Here is a 16,776-nt window from a genome sequence, read left to right as displayed (position 1 = left end):
TACTATCTACCCGAATGGCCAACAACATGGCCAAGGTCATTACATAGAATTTGTTACATTTTCTGCATCTTTCCTTTCAATCAAAAATAGAAAAGTACCAAACCATGAAGAGCTTGTGCAATGGAGTCCTGATTGTAGAGATTAGTTCAATGATAACTTTCACAAGGACAGTTCCATCTACTGGTTTTAACAAAAGTATTGCACAGTATTTTACTCACCTTCTTGTATAATAAAAAAAAAATTCGTCAAAAATGTTAATTTACAAAATTAAACTCGTGACCAGTGCTTTGTGACTGAACGTACCCCAAATGTGCAGGTAGAATTGGAGTTTTCGAACAATGAAGTGCAGGTAATTTGAATAGGACTTTTGGCAATCTTTGTGTAATATTTTCACATAAAATCTTACCAAAAAATGAACGAAAATAGCATTAGGTGAACCGATAACAAATTTGGACCTGTGCTAGGGGGACTATTCTCAGAACATCGACAACGTATGTCGACATTTTTGTGACGATAAAGGGCGCCATTTTAGAAAACTTGTGGAGACAAGATCTTAACATTTCTATGGGTACACAATGTTTTTTCTTTTCCTGTGGATATATGCATTGAAAAATCAAATACAATTTTCTGGGATTTCGTGTTATGTAGAAGACGCATGTAGGAGCCAGCCATCAATGTAATTCGGGATGGAAACCAAATAGAAGGCCACTGCAGTTAGTATCTGCATGGGAATGTTAATTTTCAGGAGAAATTTTTTTTTCACAGGGCAGGGGAAAATCCACAGGTTTTTCCATCTGAGGGTATAGGGTAGCTTCATGTCTGCAGAAAAATTGGTGAGCAAAATTTAAGGGGAATTTTTTTGCAGGGCAGGGGAAATCGGCAAGTTTTTTCGCCCCAGGGCAGGGGAGCTTCAAAAATTGACAGTGGGGAGGGGAAACAGACAAAAATTAGTGGGGAGTGGGTAAAAATGAAGTTTGAGTGCGGGAGGGTAAGTCGAAAAATTTTCAGTGGGAGGGCAAATTATGAACAGCTAATTAATTACCCTCATGACTTAAAATTAGTCAGTTCACATTACTTGTCATGCACAATATATCTTATCATAGTAAGGACCCCTTTAAAAGAGCATTGTTCGTTGGCTGCACCTGATGAATGCCTGAATGATGTCAATACAGATACAAGAACTATATGCTGATGAGCTGATGACTCCTCTGACGAGACAGACATATTTGCGTAAGGAAGCGCTGCCGCATTATGTATAGACAGTCTCTGAATTATTGTTGGGATTTGAAATTAAGGCAGTCAATGTTTCCTGGCACAAACTGCCAACATTTGGAATTTTGTACCTTGAAGAATTTTTTTCAAACCCGGCAACGCATCCCCCCAACAAAGTAGAGACTGTATTGTAAGCTCCCGTAACCAACCCCCTTAGATACTTACCTCCAGCGTTGACTTCACATACGTAGGGGTAGGCTCTCTCACATTCTCTGGCTCTAAAAGAACCTAACCTATTCAAAGTTGCACAGTCTTCATCCCCGTTCTGATTGGATGGCTCGCCTTGCGCCCATCTTGATAATTCGGTGAAGGCGCCGCACTTCACCGGAATCCAACGCCATACTTGATTGACCGACAGATCAGAAAGACCTAGCAGCGGAAATTCATATCAGAATCGATTATTTAATGAAATTAGTTGTACGTAACGAGGCAGCCTAACATTCTGGTTCCGTGACTGAGATGAGATAAACCAGCTATAACGGGACAGTCGAACAGTTTGGTTTCCTGAGATGGGATGAGGTAAGATGAGATGAAGATAAGATGAAATCTAACTGGAACCACTTACCTGTCCAGAATTCAACAGCAGCGATTGCTGAAGAAATGTACGAAATTTCCTGATCGTTACCGGCGGTCGTGTCACTGTTAATGCTGACAAGGTCGCTCCCGGGTGTTGTTTGACAGTCTAGCCTGGCTTCATGCCATGTAGCTGGTATGCTCACAAACTTGTAGCAATGTCCGGCGTTCCCGTACTGATAACCCGGTGGACATGTCTCTGGGAGAGTTGAAAAACAATTTGTATTCTTTTAAGCGACTGCAATGCATGCGTAAAAGGTTACGATCTACGATGAAATTAATAAGGATGTAGACTGAAATCTACGGTCTATTTTATGACTTAAATAGGTATTTCGGAAACTCTTTATCTGCCCTCCCCTTTCAATTTGCTATGCATTTATTAAACTTTAAAAACTATCTACTGTTGATTGACCAATCAGAGTGCTCAATTCAGGGTGTTTTATCTACTCGTAAAGCCTTGGTCACCAAATTCCAGAAACGAATGACAGCACCGTAGTAAAGTACTGTCCAATCAAAGTGAACATGTCATATTCTGTAGACATCTGGTACGTTTTAATATTCAATTTGGTAACACAGCGGAAACCAGCTGCAACACAAAATCTGCTGTGCCCTAGGGCATTTGTATAATGTGCCCTAGGGCATTTATAGGATGTTCCATTACATTGGAAGGCTATTTCACAAATAAAAGTTTTAATTCATATCCTAAACATGTTACATTGGCAAAGGGACGGTTGACGTAACACATTGAAAACGAAATATATCAGTTAGGGGCGATAGTTTTTAAGTCGGATAAAACCCTCGTACTCGGGCTCTTCTGGTATATAAAGTCCAACCCTACGATAAAATGTCTCGGCCTGCGGCCTCGACATTTTATCGTTGGGTTGGACTTTATATACCAGAAGAGCCCTCGTACTCGGGCTTTATCCTATACATATATACTGCTGGATATGCAGTCCTTTATATTCCCTCACTCAATTTGTCTACCTTTCTGTCTGTCTCTCTGTGATCTCTCTCTCTCTCTCTCTCTCTCTCTCTCTCTCTCCTCTCTCTCTCTCTCTCTCTCTCTCTCTCTCTCTCTCTGTATTTTTCTCTTCCATCTCTTCTCTAAACTGGCCTGTCTTTCCCTGGCACTTCATCCGTCCGTCATAAATTGCTTCAGTGATGAGCAAGAAAGTTAAGGAAAGACAATAAACTTCACGAACCTGACGTGGAATACGTCAACGAAAATCCAGAAAAAGCAACGTCGACATCACTTGTGAAGACAATCCATACAGAGTTACCCTGAATAGTCAGCGGTTGAATGTCCATGTCACCCGTAAAACCTGACTTGGATATATAATCCTGTCGGTCAAATTCATCTTGACCGACTTCAGTCCCAGCACCGAGCCTCAAAAAGTCTAGTTTGTACTCCAAGTGAAAACTATTGAATTCTATGTTAACGTTGGTGGCTCCCTCGACGGTTATGATGTAGGTGCATTGCAAGTTGTGACCGTGCTCACTCGGATACGACGGAGATGTGATGGTCGCTGTTGGCGCTGTGAAGATTGAGGGGGTTGTGCATGGCCCCTCGTCGCCCTGGCCTATACAGAGAAAAAACGATGTAAGTCAATCACCGATTCCATCAAGCAACAGAAACTTAGTAAAACTAAATTATGGCGAAAAGACATCGAAATTAGAGTCATGAAAAATGTCTTTCCATCCAAAAGTCTATGGATAAGGGGCAGAGAATTCATCATAGAGGAAGACATAAAATCTAAATGTTGTTCATGCCTTCAAGTTGAAATTGAAACTTTTGCTCAACTTTTCTTAAGGCAACTTTCAGCCTCTATCTTTCAAAATCACAAATAAAAATAAGGAATCACCGTGCAGAGTTTGGTACCAGAGAAACAAATTACCTTATATTACGTTAGATTCAAAATGGCCACCATCCCTGTGTTTACTCAATGGGGAAAATGTAAAGTTTCGATCTTCGCAAAACTAATCCGGTGAAAATTGTATTTACTCCAAGACCTTCGAAATGCAGCCTCACAAATGATAAATAAGAAAAGTAATGTAAAAATTTGAGAGTCCGATTATCGTTCCTTGAGGCGCATTCTTCATTAAAATTGAGCCATACCAAGTACTGGATACTGGAGTTGAGCATAAAACGCCTAAGCATCTAAATGAACATCGGAAACTGACGCATTCGCAATGGCATTCTTAAGAACTCATCCAATACCTTATGGTTGGACAAATAGCGGTCTGAAATCTGGGATATCATTAAAGGCCCTATAGCTGTATCTTTTAGCATTATTTTTTGTGATTTTACTTCCAAAATATAACAAGTTCATGGAATGTACTTATTTAGGGGTGGTTATACAGGTAGAATAAACTGTCCACTGGGACTGCATGTGCAATTTTGAGCAAGATAAATAATAAATGTTTGCCCAAACAAAAAATGGCGCCTTCATGCAGATAAAGCAAAAACACAGTACGCAGTGCATATATGCATTGGAATCTTCACAGAAAGAACAGAGTAGTCTAATATAATGCATATAGTGCTGAATGCTTTCCACTGGGACATCATATGCCATGTTTTCTTTGAAATATTACCAATTTTTAAAAATGGCGGGAAATCAAAATAACGGTCAAAATTTAAATTTACTGGTCCAATTTTTCAGTGGTAAAAGACTATATCCTTTAAATCTGTAGAATTTAAAGAAAACCAGAGAAAATAGAAAGCCTTTTTCAGGTCAACATGTTTCAAGAGTTACAGCTACAGGGGCTTTAAAATTGGCGCTTAAAACGTCTAGAAATATTTACATCAGAGTTTTATACTGTGTTCGACAAAACTGATGATAACATTGCACATTGTCGACACACAGACGCTGCATGTTGGCAACTGACTGAGAATTAAGCAGTCAAAAACAGAAGTGTGGAAACGTGCTTGAGTGGTAGATCAGACAAATATCAGGTGAGATTTTTACTGCAGCGAGGGGCAAGTCAAGGAGAGCGCCGAGACTATTTGCTAAATATGGTGTAGAGTAAAGTTTCAATGAGCTTACCTCTGGTGTTAAAACTTTTCGGTGCTAACGACAGTTAAATTACCATAAACTCCGAAACCCGAAACGTGATTAATTGTTCGATGACACATACAGTATTGTTTGCGTGCCGATGTTGTTTTATCTTAATCATGGACAATTATAAAGTGTTTCTGATAAATGTTTTAAGAAATTTTCTGACTTTGCATGCATGTATTTCTGCACGTGCTGGTGGGGATAGTTTACCCTGTTACAGTTTGAATCCCATCAGTCATCGCGCACAATTAGCTTTTACACACAATTGCAGAAACCAGACGGCAACAATGTTCTATTAGGTCAACGACACCACTGTGAGTAGAAACAGAACAATGCTGACCGAATTGTTCAAAATTCCGCTCGCATCCTACGTTTTATGTCTCTCCTTTAAAAGACTCTTGCGTTTATTGATTGATTTGAAAAGGTCGTGAGGTGAGAGCAACAACTCCCGCACCGCGCAGAATCATGCGCAATTCGATTGCCTAAATGCATAGACAAGTAGAAGCGAGAAATGCTTAAGGCTATGGCTCCTTGAGTATCCACACATTGGTATTCTAGAGAAGTAGAAAACAAAACATAGGCTGAATAGATGGGTTGTTGACCGAAGGTGTTGGACAACGCTTCGACAATTTTAGGGTCAAGTAAGTTGAAGAATAGCCACGGGGAAATTTTTGAGGACATCGTGCTCTATGGATTTTACTGGTCTTCAAAATAATTCTCTTCCATTGTTGTCCCTCTGGCTTCGATCGCAGGACGATAGTACGATAGTTAAAGTGAAAGCCCTAACTTTCACTCAAACTTTCCTAAATGAAACTTTCAACCATCCTCTTACCAAATCAAGAATAGAATTCAGGGGTCATCTTGCAAAGTTTGGTACTAGAGAAACAAATTACTTAACATTTAAGCTTACCGATATTCGAATTCAAAGTGACCGCAATCCCTGTGTTTACCCAAGGGGAGACAAAGTTTTCAATTTTCACAAAACTAAGACGTGGATAATTTTTCTTTCTCCAAAGCTCTAAAATGAGCCCAAACAAGCGATAGATCAAAGAATGTTAAATATCTGAGAGTCCGAATATCTGTCCCCATGGCGCATCCTACCTTAAATGGAATCAGTCGTCGGAACTGCGCCTGTGCGAATTTCTGTTTACAAACAATGTATTTCGTGCACGATATCTAGATCTACCTCATCATCATAGCTGCAACATTTAAATTATACGATGTAGATTATGAACAGACATGTTTTAATTTCATTTGAAGACCCCTTGTTATGATGTTCACTGAGTTGTGCTTCTGAAATATAGCTACGTAACGTTTTCATAGCCATAGTTTGACCCAAACCCCTCGTTCTCAATGGTTAGTGTGGATCGGGGTGAACAGGATAAACAAGCCGGATGGTTTTATAACTGACTACAGCGATGTAACAGCGATACATGTCACTGTGCTGTGGTGAGTTTTGTGCTGATTTTGAACGACTTTGTGTCAGCGAACTGAAAAGAGTCACGCGGCAGACAGTGAACAGTGTTTCCACTGATTACAGTTGAGCACTCATCCGGCTCTGCCTCGTTAACTTTCTAGTGGCGAGGAATGTTGAATTTCCATACAAATCTAAACGTCGAAGTGTTGGTTCATTACACTTTCATTTTGTTGTGTACTTTAAGTATCAAAAACTTTGTTGGTCCATGGATTGAACCCCTCCCCAAATTTTTGCTTTAAATGATTTCTGTCGGATAAACCTCGATTCCATTGACAAGTCTGTGTATTCGAGAACAATACTCTAACACATAAGTTTCGATGTAATATATACTTGCGACCATGCGAAACCGACGGAGAACGAGTATAGCATGATAAGACGTGATAACGTGTAGTCAAGGCTGAGGTGCCACACGATGAAGTCTGTAATCTGCATAGGAAAGCTGAAGTGGCAAATTATTGCCATTGGGTGGAATATTTTATGCATGTTTGACAAAAGAGAAGTTCTTCAGTGAGTTTTATGATTCTCGCAACGCAGTGTTCTTTCACCTGCACCGACTTGCAATCATTGCTGTTTGGCCATCATAGTAAACTACACACCTGTCTACGGCGAGACTACTTGCGTTACGGTTAAGATTTCATTTTTACGTAGATTCATGTAGCTGGAAAAAGCTCTCTGACGTGTTTTACAAGTGTTTTGTACGTGGTTTGTGCGAGTTTTCCTCTGACGTGCAGGAATTTCCAACGCATTCAAACCGTCGTAAAATATTCGAAATCTCAGTCCACGACAACAAAAAGAAATATTCTAATCACGTCCCTTGGCACCTGCACAGTAGATTTCCCGCCAAGAATTATCTACATTCCTGTAACGCAGATACAGGGGTCATTCAATGTCAGGGATTTGTCTAGCCGGTCGCTTTATTTTCCACTGAACTTTTGGCTGGCCGATTTGCTCGCTCCCAATATCGTAAGTGTCTGTAAAGCGCAATTCTTAACAATTGGCATTGTCTGACAACAAGATTACCAAATGACATGGAACAGAATGTTGTCTAGAGACATGGCTTGCCTTTCTGAGGTGAAGAAACACATTTATTTGTTCATTCAATTGAAAGAAAATGTCAGTTGTACGTCTGTTTAAAATTGTTTGCTGCACTGCGATGCGTGAGGTGACTTGTGATTTTGTCACTGTGGCGGTCATGTTGCCATGTGTGATCACGCTAAGAACTACAGGTAATAAAATTTAGAATGGCTGTTAGTTTTAATATATATATATATATATATATATATATATATATATATATATATATATACACAGACTTCAGAATGAGGAATAGTCTTTACACGTTGGACTATGATTTCTATAATCTTTCAGGTACAAATAGCCTAATTCATTTCATGGATTTTGACATACGGATCAAACTCGAACTTTGAAATAATACAGTTGTACATGTCATTACTGAATTCGATAAATAAATTTTGCAAGCGATTTTCTTGGAAATGACGAAGAGCTGTTGTTCTCACGTAAGCTCAACGTTGTTTCAGTATTCCGTATTGCTAGATTTACAAGTTTTGGTCTACTTCCTATACATCGAATATGCGTCTCGAAAGTAAAAGACTTAAACTTTCTAAATTTAACTTGCTCAAGCATTCTCTCATCGTATCAATAATAAGAATAATAAGGGTTCACTGAGCAAAGTTTGGTACTGGAAATACGAATTACTAGTACCGAACAGTTCCTTTTTTGGCATTCAAAATGGCTCCCAAAAAATTTTCAATTTTCGGAAAAGTAAACAGCGAATCTTTTTGCATTCCCATGGTCAAGAGCGTTAAAATGAACTCTAAAAAGTGGGATATATATATATATATATATATATATATATATATATATATATATATATATATATATATATATATATATATATATATATATTTATATATATACATACATACACACACACACATATATATGTGTATATATATATATATATATATATATATATATATATATATATATATATATATATATATGAGTCTGTAAAGTGCATAGATCGATAGATGAAAATCCGCTTAACTTGTAAGTCTTATGATAGATCATATTTAGTTCTCGAATAAGATGTCTGCGTTTAGTCTTAATTGCCATTGTGAATTTTAGTATTACCCTGTTCTCGAACATTGACGTATACTTTGCGGTTAGTTCGTTTGCTCGTTGTTTCAAAGAATTGACTTCCAACGGGAGATGACACGGCTTAACTCGAAGTATGTTTTCTATTGTGTACGAAAAATTACGCTTGGCAAAGAAACCTGAATTCACATGCTCCACTCAAGCTGGGCAAAATAATATTTTGTTTACTTAGTGCCCGGTATAATAACAAGAATTCTGGCTTTTGTTCGAACACTGATCGAGACGTCCATCATGGCTTTATAATGATACGAATGGTGTGTTCAATAATAGGAGTTAATTAATGAGCTTTTATTAATCAAAATCGATACGCCCAATTATGTATGAAGTAAGGCCAACACATATCACAATGGTATTATGTGCACTTCAACTATGGGATTTTGTCTCTGTTTGTCTGTTTATCTGTCGATGCATGTCTGTGTCTCTCTGTCTGTTTTTCTCTCGAGAATAATCTAAAATAAATTATTCAGGCAAATTAAATTATACTCTAGTGTTAATACTCAATTCGGCAATACTAACGTTGAAGTTAAATATGACCGATCACTTTTCACTCTGTCGCGCAAGCGTAATCCAATCTTCAGGTTTTCCCTATCAAGTGTTTGACAGATTGGAAATTGAAGATGATTCCACTGTTAATCTTTGAATGTTTAATGATGATTTGGTGACAACAGGGCGAGGATACTCTTGCCTCAGTGGCAGTCATACATAAAAAGTATGCAACCATTCACAGACACGAAGGACTATTTCAGGGATTAACTGGAAAGCATCATAAACATCGACAACGCTTTTGTCGCTGAAGTATTGTCAGAAAATCAGCATATGTATCGGGGACGGCGCTGCGGATGAAAGTCATATTGTCGATAAAATTCTTGAATAAAAAAGCTGACGTAAAGTAGAGCCCTGAGGTCCTCCCGTGCGGTTACATAATGTCCATTAGTTGTGTATTCATCAAAAAGGTCAGCAAAATGGAGCATCCAAAAGTCACAAAAACAGTCCCCGAAGTCCCAGAAACCAGCCTCGTTGTATTTGAGGAGAATAGTTTAGTCGAGAAACAGCACAATTTCGAGAGTCTGATTCACGCATGCGCATCGCCCCCTCCCCTCCCCCTCCCTCTCATTGTATGCATGCAGTGCCTGTGTATAACTGTCCTTGGTTTTGCTAGCATGGATTAAAAACAAATAAAAGGCCATACAAAACCAGTAAACCTTGTTCGGGGATTCGATGTTCACTGACAATTGAGTTGGATCGTCACAGTAGATGAAAACATCAATGAGGCGCAGTATGAGTGGATGGCTGACTGTAAACTCATTGACATCCGCCAATTGGTAAAGATTAGAAAGGTCAGTCTTTGACTGTTGTCCTTGAGATGATGCTACGGCAAGGTTCTCTTGGACATAACTTTCTCTCCCTTCCCCGCCTGCACGAGTGCTTACACGGAACGAGGAGGAAATTTAACTCGCGTAACGGAAAAGAACAGTTCCAAATCAGTTTAGAAAATTATGTACAAAACCTAAAATTCTGGTGTATTTTTCACAAAATTGCAAAAGAAAGTCAAGCCATATTCGACATCGAAACATCTCTTCCTCAAAAAAATTTAACCCAAATTGCATATTACACTCATTATGTCGGCATGTCGAAAAACAAGGTCAAACGTATGCACACAATGTCAACTTTTGGGACACATCAAATTGTTACTGACTTCTGCAGACAGCTAGTAATTCGGTTAGACGATGATTTCAGGTGGCATAGTGCGTGAAGGATTACAAAATCAGTAAGATGACAAGTGCGGATTATCAGAATTACTGTCAATATGGATCAACCTGTGACCCTTTGAAAGGTGTCCTATAGCACTGTAAAATGAAAATATTATTTAAAGTAGCTAGAAGAGTCGCCTCAAGACAAAATATTCTGAAATCGTTGGCATCAGTTCAACTGGCGTAAACTGAACCTAACCGCCATCGCTCACCACCAATACAGCGCCAGTAGTTGTATCTTTCGGCGATTTTTTCGCCATTTTTGATTTGTATATCAAACCCCAAACACTGCAGTCTATTCGTGTAAAATGCACTGTTATACTCTTTACATTTGAATTTCAGTCCGGACTCATAATTCACTTGTCGACAATAACGATGTTGCCTACACATATGAAGGCTGAGTTGACAAACTCAACCTGCTTTGGGGAACATGAAACATGAACATAACAATTTATTTGACATTGAAAAAAAAAGAAAAAAACATTAACATTTACAGGTTGCCCACTGAAGTGGATGACTATTCTAAAGTTAAAATATTGTCATTTTCTTACCAATTGATAACTGCATATATGAGGTAGGATAAAGTGGGTAGACAAGAAATATCTTATGAAAAAGCAGTGATCCCGTCTTACTAATGAGATTCCTCTTATGGAAATACACCATACCCTTTGATTTTATGCAGTTCACACTGCTTCGTGACAAATTTAAGCCCTCAAACGTGAGGGGGGGGGGGGCTAAAGATTACTGAAGCATCGATATTTCCTGCAGTCTTAGAGTTCTGAAACATTTCCTTACAAATGACTTCTAGATTGCGTTATGAATATGTATGTTTCTGACCATGCAATGGAGGAAAACAACAATACATTTTCGCAAAGAATCTTGCCAATTTAACTTGAAATCTAGCACTGTGACACCACTTTTGAATATTCTTTTTTTAAAAGGCTTCTCATGCCAAGTGTTTTTTGTTAAAGTGTCAAGAAAACGACAATGTTACGAGGATGTTTTCATTTACATGCAACATGCAAACATAATGAATTGGATAATACTGAACTGTCGACCCAACCACCACCACCATCGTCATCATCATCATCGTCGTCGTCGTCGTCGTCATTGGCTTTTAGATGGCGGATGGACTTCCGGGGATCTGTCGCTACAACGTGCTGTATCAAAATCTAGTATAGTAAGGTACCGCACCGTCAACGGCAGTATTATTAGCTTCTTGAATTGCGAAGCTCCGTCATGTTGTATTTTGGTCGGCCCTTACAAAGACCCTTTGACCCGCCTGGTGATTTGTGATCCATGACTCAAATGTAGTCTGCTGCAGTGCAAAACTTGTTCATTGCAAATCTCGCTCATGACGCGATTTCATCAATCAGAACCTTTGGCGTCTATTTGCATGATCAAATTATCCTTTATTAAAAGTATATTTATGTTGATAAACAGTAGCAATGGATGTGCTGAAATATGATGAGGTTTAATTTTAAAACTGCCAATTGTGTTTGATACGCCTACCTTACACTCAGAATAGATCCTCGACAAACAAACATGAAAAGGCAGTGAATACCTACGTTTACGGCTAAATAAATAAAGTCATTTCATTGACAATGAAAGCAACCAAAGGCGCTTTGTATCTGTCAACGACGTTCAGATCAAGATCAGCGGTAATAACTGCCTGCAGAATTTTATTAACACAGTGATTAGGGCATTGACATCATCGTTTCACTATTCGCCGGAACCGTTGAGTTTCAAGTTCCCTACCTGAACAGAGGCCCGCCCAAAGTTCCTTTATAGCGGTGCGCCTCACACTTTCATTCATGTTTTCGACAACAGATTGGAATTTGTTCTGCTTTGTTCGAAAAGCAATATGACTCACACAGAAATACTTCTGAATACTGTACAATAACTGAGGGAGGTTTATTAGCTAACCGGGTCAGGTTTGATGTAAGGTGACCGTCGTTTCCTGTTTTCATATATACAGCAGCTGATATTTTGTAAGACGAATCCATGATTGCTTAGGAACAGGTGTAACTCCACCATTCATTTGGTCTACACTCGTTATTTTTGGTAACACGTTACAAATCACTGGTTCCATTGAAAAAAAGTAACATTCACTCTCAATCGTTCACAGCGAAAAGAACAATGAGGATTTCGACGATCCACCAGCTTTTTTGCGCTATTCCATTTGTATTTCTGTATCACTATCTGGCGGTAATGTCTGATCCCTTTCATCCCGTTGATTAAGGGCGAATTTTTTTTTTATTTGAGTTGTCGAAAGTCTGTGTCTTCTTTAGACCCTGGACCTTGCTCCAGGGGTATATGTTAATTATTTTTTTCTTGCTGTCGTTGCATTCTTGCCGACACATTTGGCGGAATAATTTATTGAGTGGCAGACACCTGCTGTTAATAAGTATTCTATTCCGTCATCTCGTTGAAATTTGTGGGACGTTCGCACAAACTACAATGGATGAAAGTTAGTGTAGAAATCACCAAAATAACTTCAACGTAAAGTTCAGCATGGAACCCCGCATTAAAGACTTACTCTTGGGACACCCAGTGTATAATGGAAATGAAAGGAAGTCAAATATACCTATTTGAAATTTGTACATTTATTTCAACACGAAAAAATTGCAAGCATACACTGCGTTATCGTAAAACTTAATAGCTTGCGGTAGAAAACCTATTGTCTCATTCTGAACGTCTTAGCTACGATATAATTGCCCGTCCCCTAATAATTTGCAATGTTTATAGTTTTGTGTGGCTTCGCTCATGTGTACAGGCTAGCCGCTCATGCGTGGACAGACGCTGACAAAAATGTCTACCCTGGCATCTTAATCGACGTCCTTTAGGTGTATTTGTGGCCTCCTGTGATAGAGTTGATGAGGTCAGTGGATTGTTATGTCCGAGTCCCCGAGAAAGGCAGGTCCCGTCTCACAAGTACTGCGCTGAACTTAATTGCCATGGTTGTTTTTATTTGTTTTTGTTTTGTTTTGTTTTTATATTATTTTCCTGAGTCGATTCAATATTTTACTGAGTGTAATCAATACAATTTGCGAGCGACGAGTTTCTGCTGCAGATTGTCACGTGTAGTATACCCATGTCATCCATTGTCTACGAATATTGGCATCTTTCGAGAAAGACACACTGACTGCTATAGGTTACAATTGTAACTATCACGATGAACTTTGTTAGGTTGGCGGTCAATCACTTAGTCTTGTATTCACCACAAGCCTGTCACTCATCCAACACCCATCGATCAATGTGACACTGTTCATACATTCCTCTCCCTTTATCCATCAAGCCATCCACCGTGTTCACAACGTCAATCGCCCTCAGATTTGCAGCAAGATTATGTCTAAAGCCAAGAGATGACATGTCGCTAACAAATATGAGATTATCATTTAGACTATATTCATCGTCTGTTATGAAAAAAAGGGTCGAAGTGCAGATTATTAGATCCGGGAAGCAAATTATCTCAAATAATAAATTATGCCAGGATTCAAAATGAAAAATGCCTACCATCTCATGTATGATCTCTTTGCCAAAATCAAATTCATGGGTTAAAAATGACATGCAGATTATTGGATCGGAGAAGCAAATTATCTCAAATAATATGCCAGGATTTAAAATGAAAAATGCCTACCATCTCATGTATGATCTCTTTGCCAAAATCAAATTCATAGGTTAAAAATGACAGCGGTAATTTATTTTTTTGGCAGACATCCAAATGAATCAAGAAAAGCCTTTAAGATAGACCAGCGAAAAATTGTGAGATTTTGTTAGCGCCAAAAGCTGTCTTCGATGTGCATTTTGTCGTGTACTGATCAGTTCAATTTCATGTAAACAGGTCTGCAACACTGAAACAATGGGTTTGGGTCATATCATGCACGGTAAAAGGGTTAAATGGACACATGACGACAGCAAATAACAGGATTATCATATGTATTTTTAATTTCCATTGACTAGCCCACGTAATTAGAGTTTGAGAACTTCGTTTCTTCTTTTATGTGTCTAATGTATGCCTTCCTTCGGAGCAACTTAACTTTGTTGAGAGTCTTTGTCAAGTTCGCAAGCTTTTTCACCGAATGTCTCTAATTTCATTTCGCTTTTTCAGGGTTTCTCGCGGAAAAACTTTCATGCTTTCCGCATTCCTTCAATTTAGACAAGGCGGATGCGTGACAGCAACGATGCTTATGGAACAACGGGTAACAATGTCCATTTACAGTTATTCATTTTTCGTCCTTGCATGCTTTAGCCAGTTAAATCATAACAACATGTAAATAGAAACAAAAGGCGGCCGCGCATTATTGACAGAACAGAAGCAGCTGTCTACTTGAAAAAGAACAGACTCTGATATGCCGTGTGCAGAATGAATTTTGTTACATAATTTTAATGGATCTTTTGGATTTTTTGTTGTAGTTATTAAAGATTGCCCGACGCAGCTTATGTGACAACTTACAGTCTAAACAGAATAAAGTTATAACAAAGTTACTCATCACGGAAAAGCTTTCCCTTTCCCGGTCGCATATTTTTGTTTTCTCGTCGAGTGTTGGTTTCAAAATCTATTCTTTCAATCCCTTGACTTTACTGGAGTTTTCATATCGCATTGTCCATGACTTCTATTCGTTTGACAAAGGAATATGACATATTGTACCGCTCTTTTGTACAGTTGATGCAGTTCCTATGTTCCCATGGGTCACATTTTGAAGTGGTCATTAAAAGTTGCCTTATGTAAGCGAAAGACAAAGGTTACAATAGAAATAACTGGAAAACGCATAAATGATCTTGGACAAAAGATCATCCTTTCTAGAGTAGTGTGACGACACATCTACATCTGCTACCCGAGCCCACGTTGAACATTGTCTCTTTTCACCACCGTCTGCAGGGATCATTTTAGCACAGGTGACAGCACAGGGCAAACCCAACACAGTTTAAGTGAACGCTGAGTCCAGCACAGTTGTAAGACTGAGATATCGGGTATCGCCCCAACTTTGAAGATCTGCTTTACTTGTAGGGTTGCAAAGTCACTCTCGTCACCCTCCAAGAGGAGAGGGAGTTGAGTAACATCCTAAGTATACAGCAATAACACGAGAGCCGTATAACTATAGGAATGGGAGGACCAGCGCTCTTTGAACGTGTATGAATCTTCTTGCAGTGAAAGTGTTCCAATAAAATTTGTATAGAGTTACATGTTTAATAGACATAGTGAGTTGCTAGCTGAACTCCAGACACCTTTCTGATGATTCAGTGCAGTAACAACGGGCACTGGTAAATTCACCATGGATGTGGTTCACCCAATGTCACCGTGACAGGCAAGGTGTACACATAGTCTAAATTCCAAAGGAACTACTGAATGGCGTGTTCATTTCACAAGTGCTACGCCGCAAAGATCTTTTCCAAACACCAGTCAACTGTTATTGAACAATAAATTGGCGATTGATTCGTCCTGACCTTTCGAACGTGCCAAGTGGCTTTGGGTCTTACGCATTGCTGCTGGTTGAAGAAAGTGATGATTGAACTGGGCGAGGTAGGCAAGGGAGGGGCGTAGGGAAAATGCGTCAGCATCCGTGACCTGCAGGGACCAACACGAAATAACTACGTTAAGATAGGGACCGACAAGGCGATAACTTCTCTCTATGGACTGTTAATACACCTTCCTCTTGCGCCAGCGGCTTTAGGAGGTGATTTTCATGGCGTGCTTCTGCTTACTTAACGGCACACGAGCACCTCACACATTGATTATGACAAACAATGGGATATCATCAACAAGTCGAGCGCGTTACTGAAACAATTAAATGATAGAAAGATGCAGGTATGGAAAATCCTATTAATACAAGATATTGCGGTTCTCGCCTTTGGCTTACGTCGTATACAATGTGCCCCATGCCCTGAGCAGAGCTACTCGGGACGACCAACACCTGATCCATTGTGACGGTAGCGCCATGTCGAGAAATGTAGAGTCAAACATGTTATACACAGAAAGCATAAATGCCATACGTCACATTTGACAAACGAAGAACTGCCCAACTTACCTAACACTCCGAGCGTCAACGTTTGTGCAATAAAATAGTAGCATATCAATAATCCAGCGGTATCCATTCGTCCGCCGATTTCACCACCATCGGATGGCGTTCGTTCCGTAACCTACTGTGCCGAGTGTGTATGTTTACCACGGGATTGCAGCTTAAGTATTTCCTTCAGTCGTGTATACCATTGCGAGATCAGCCGCAGGTCGCCTAAATGACTTCACTGTCCAGATTTTTTTATGCGCCCTGCCTATTCAAATACATCGTATTCTTGTGCAAATGCGCGGTAACAAAAGCCACTGTTTTGGTTTGCTTGGGTGTGCGGTGAACCAGCTCGACATTCGAATCACGTCGGACGGACAGATGCGGCTTTTGTGGTCACTTTTGTTTTCTTGGGAAAGAGTCCCCTTAACTGTGTATAAGATCAGAGGCGCACGGCGTTGCAG

At 39.4% G+C, this 16,776-nt stretch overlaps 1 protein-coding gene across 2 annotated transcripts in view; it reads right to left on the bottom strand.

Annotated features, from left to right (window-relative positions):
• LOC139138314 (uncharacterized) overlaps nucleotides 1-16,776 on the bottom strand; it is a 61,029-nt gene extending 44,253 nt beyond the window's left edge. For both annotated transcript variants that reach the window (XM_070706638.1, XM_070706639.1), the window contains exons 1-4: nucleotides 16,337-16,776; nucleotides 3,048-3,425; nucleotides 1,838-2,044; nucleotides 1,438-1,641 (exon numbers count right to left, since the gene is read on the bottom strand). In XM_070706638.1, coding sequence (XP_070562739.1) covers nucleotides 1,438-1,641; nucleotides 1,838-2,044; nucleotides 3,048-3,425; nucleotides 16,337-16,403 — 856 coding nt within the window. In that variant the 5' untranslated portion in view covers nucleotides 16,404-16,776. The remainder of the gene's footprint in view (nucleotides 1-1,437; nucleotides 1,642-1,837; nucleotides 2,045-3,047; nucleotides 3,426-16,336) is intronic.

Source organism: Ptychodera flava, chromosome 8 (genome assembly GCF_041260155.1).
Source record: "Ptychodera flava strain L36383 chromosome 8, AS_Pfla_20210202, whole genome shotgun sequence".
NCBI lineage: Eukaryota > Metazoa > Hemichordata > Enteropneusta > Ptychoderidae > Ptychodera > Ptychodera flava.
This window is presented reverse-complemented; position numbering and strand designations above follow the sequence as displayed.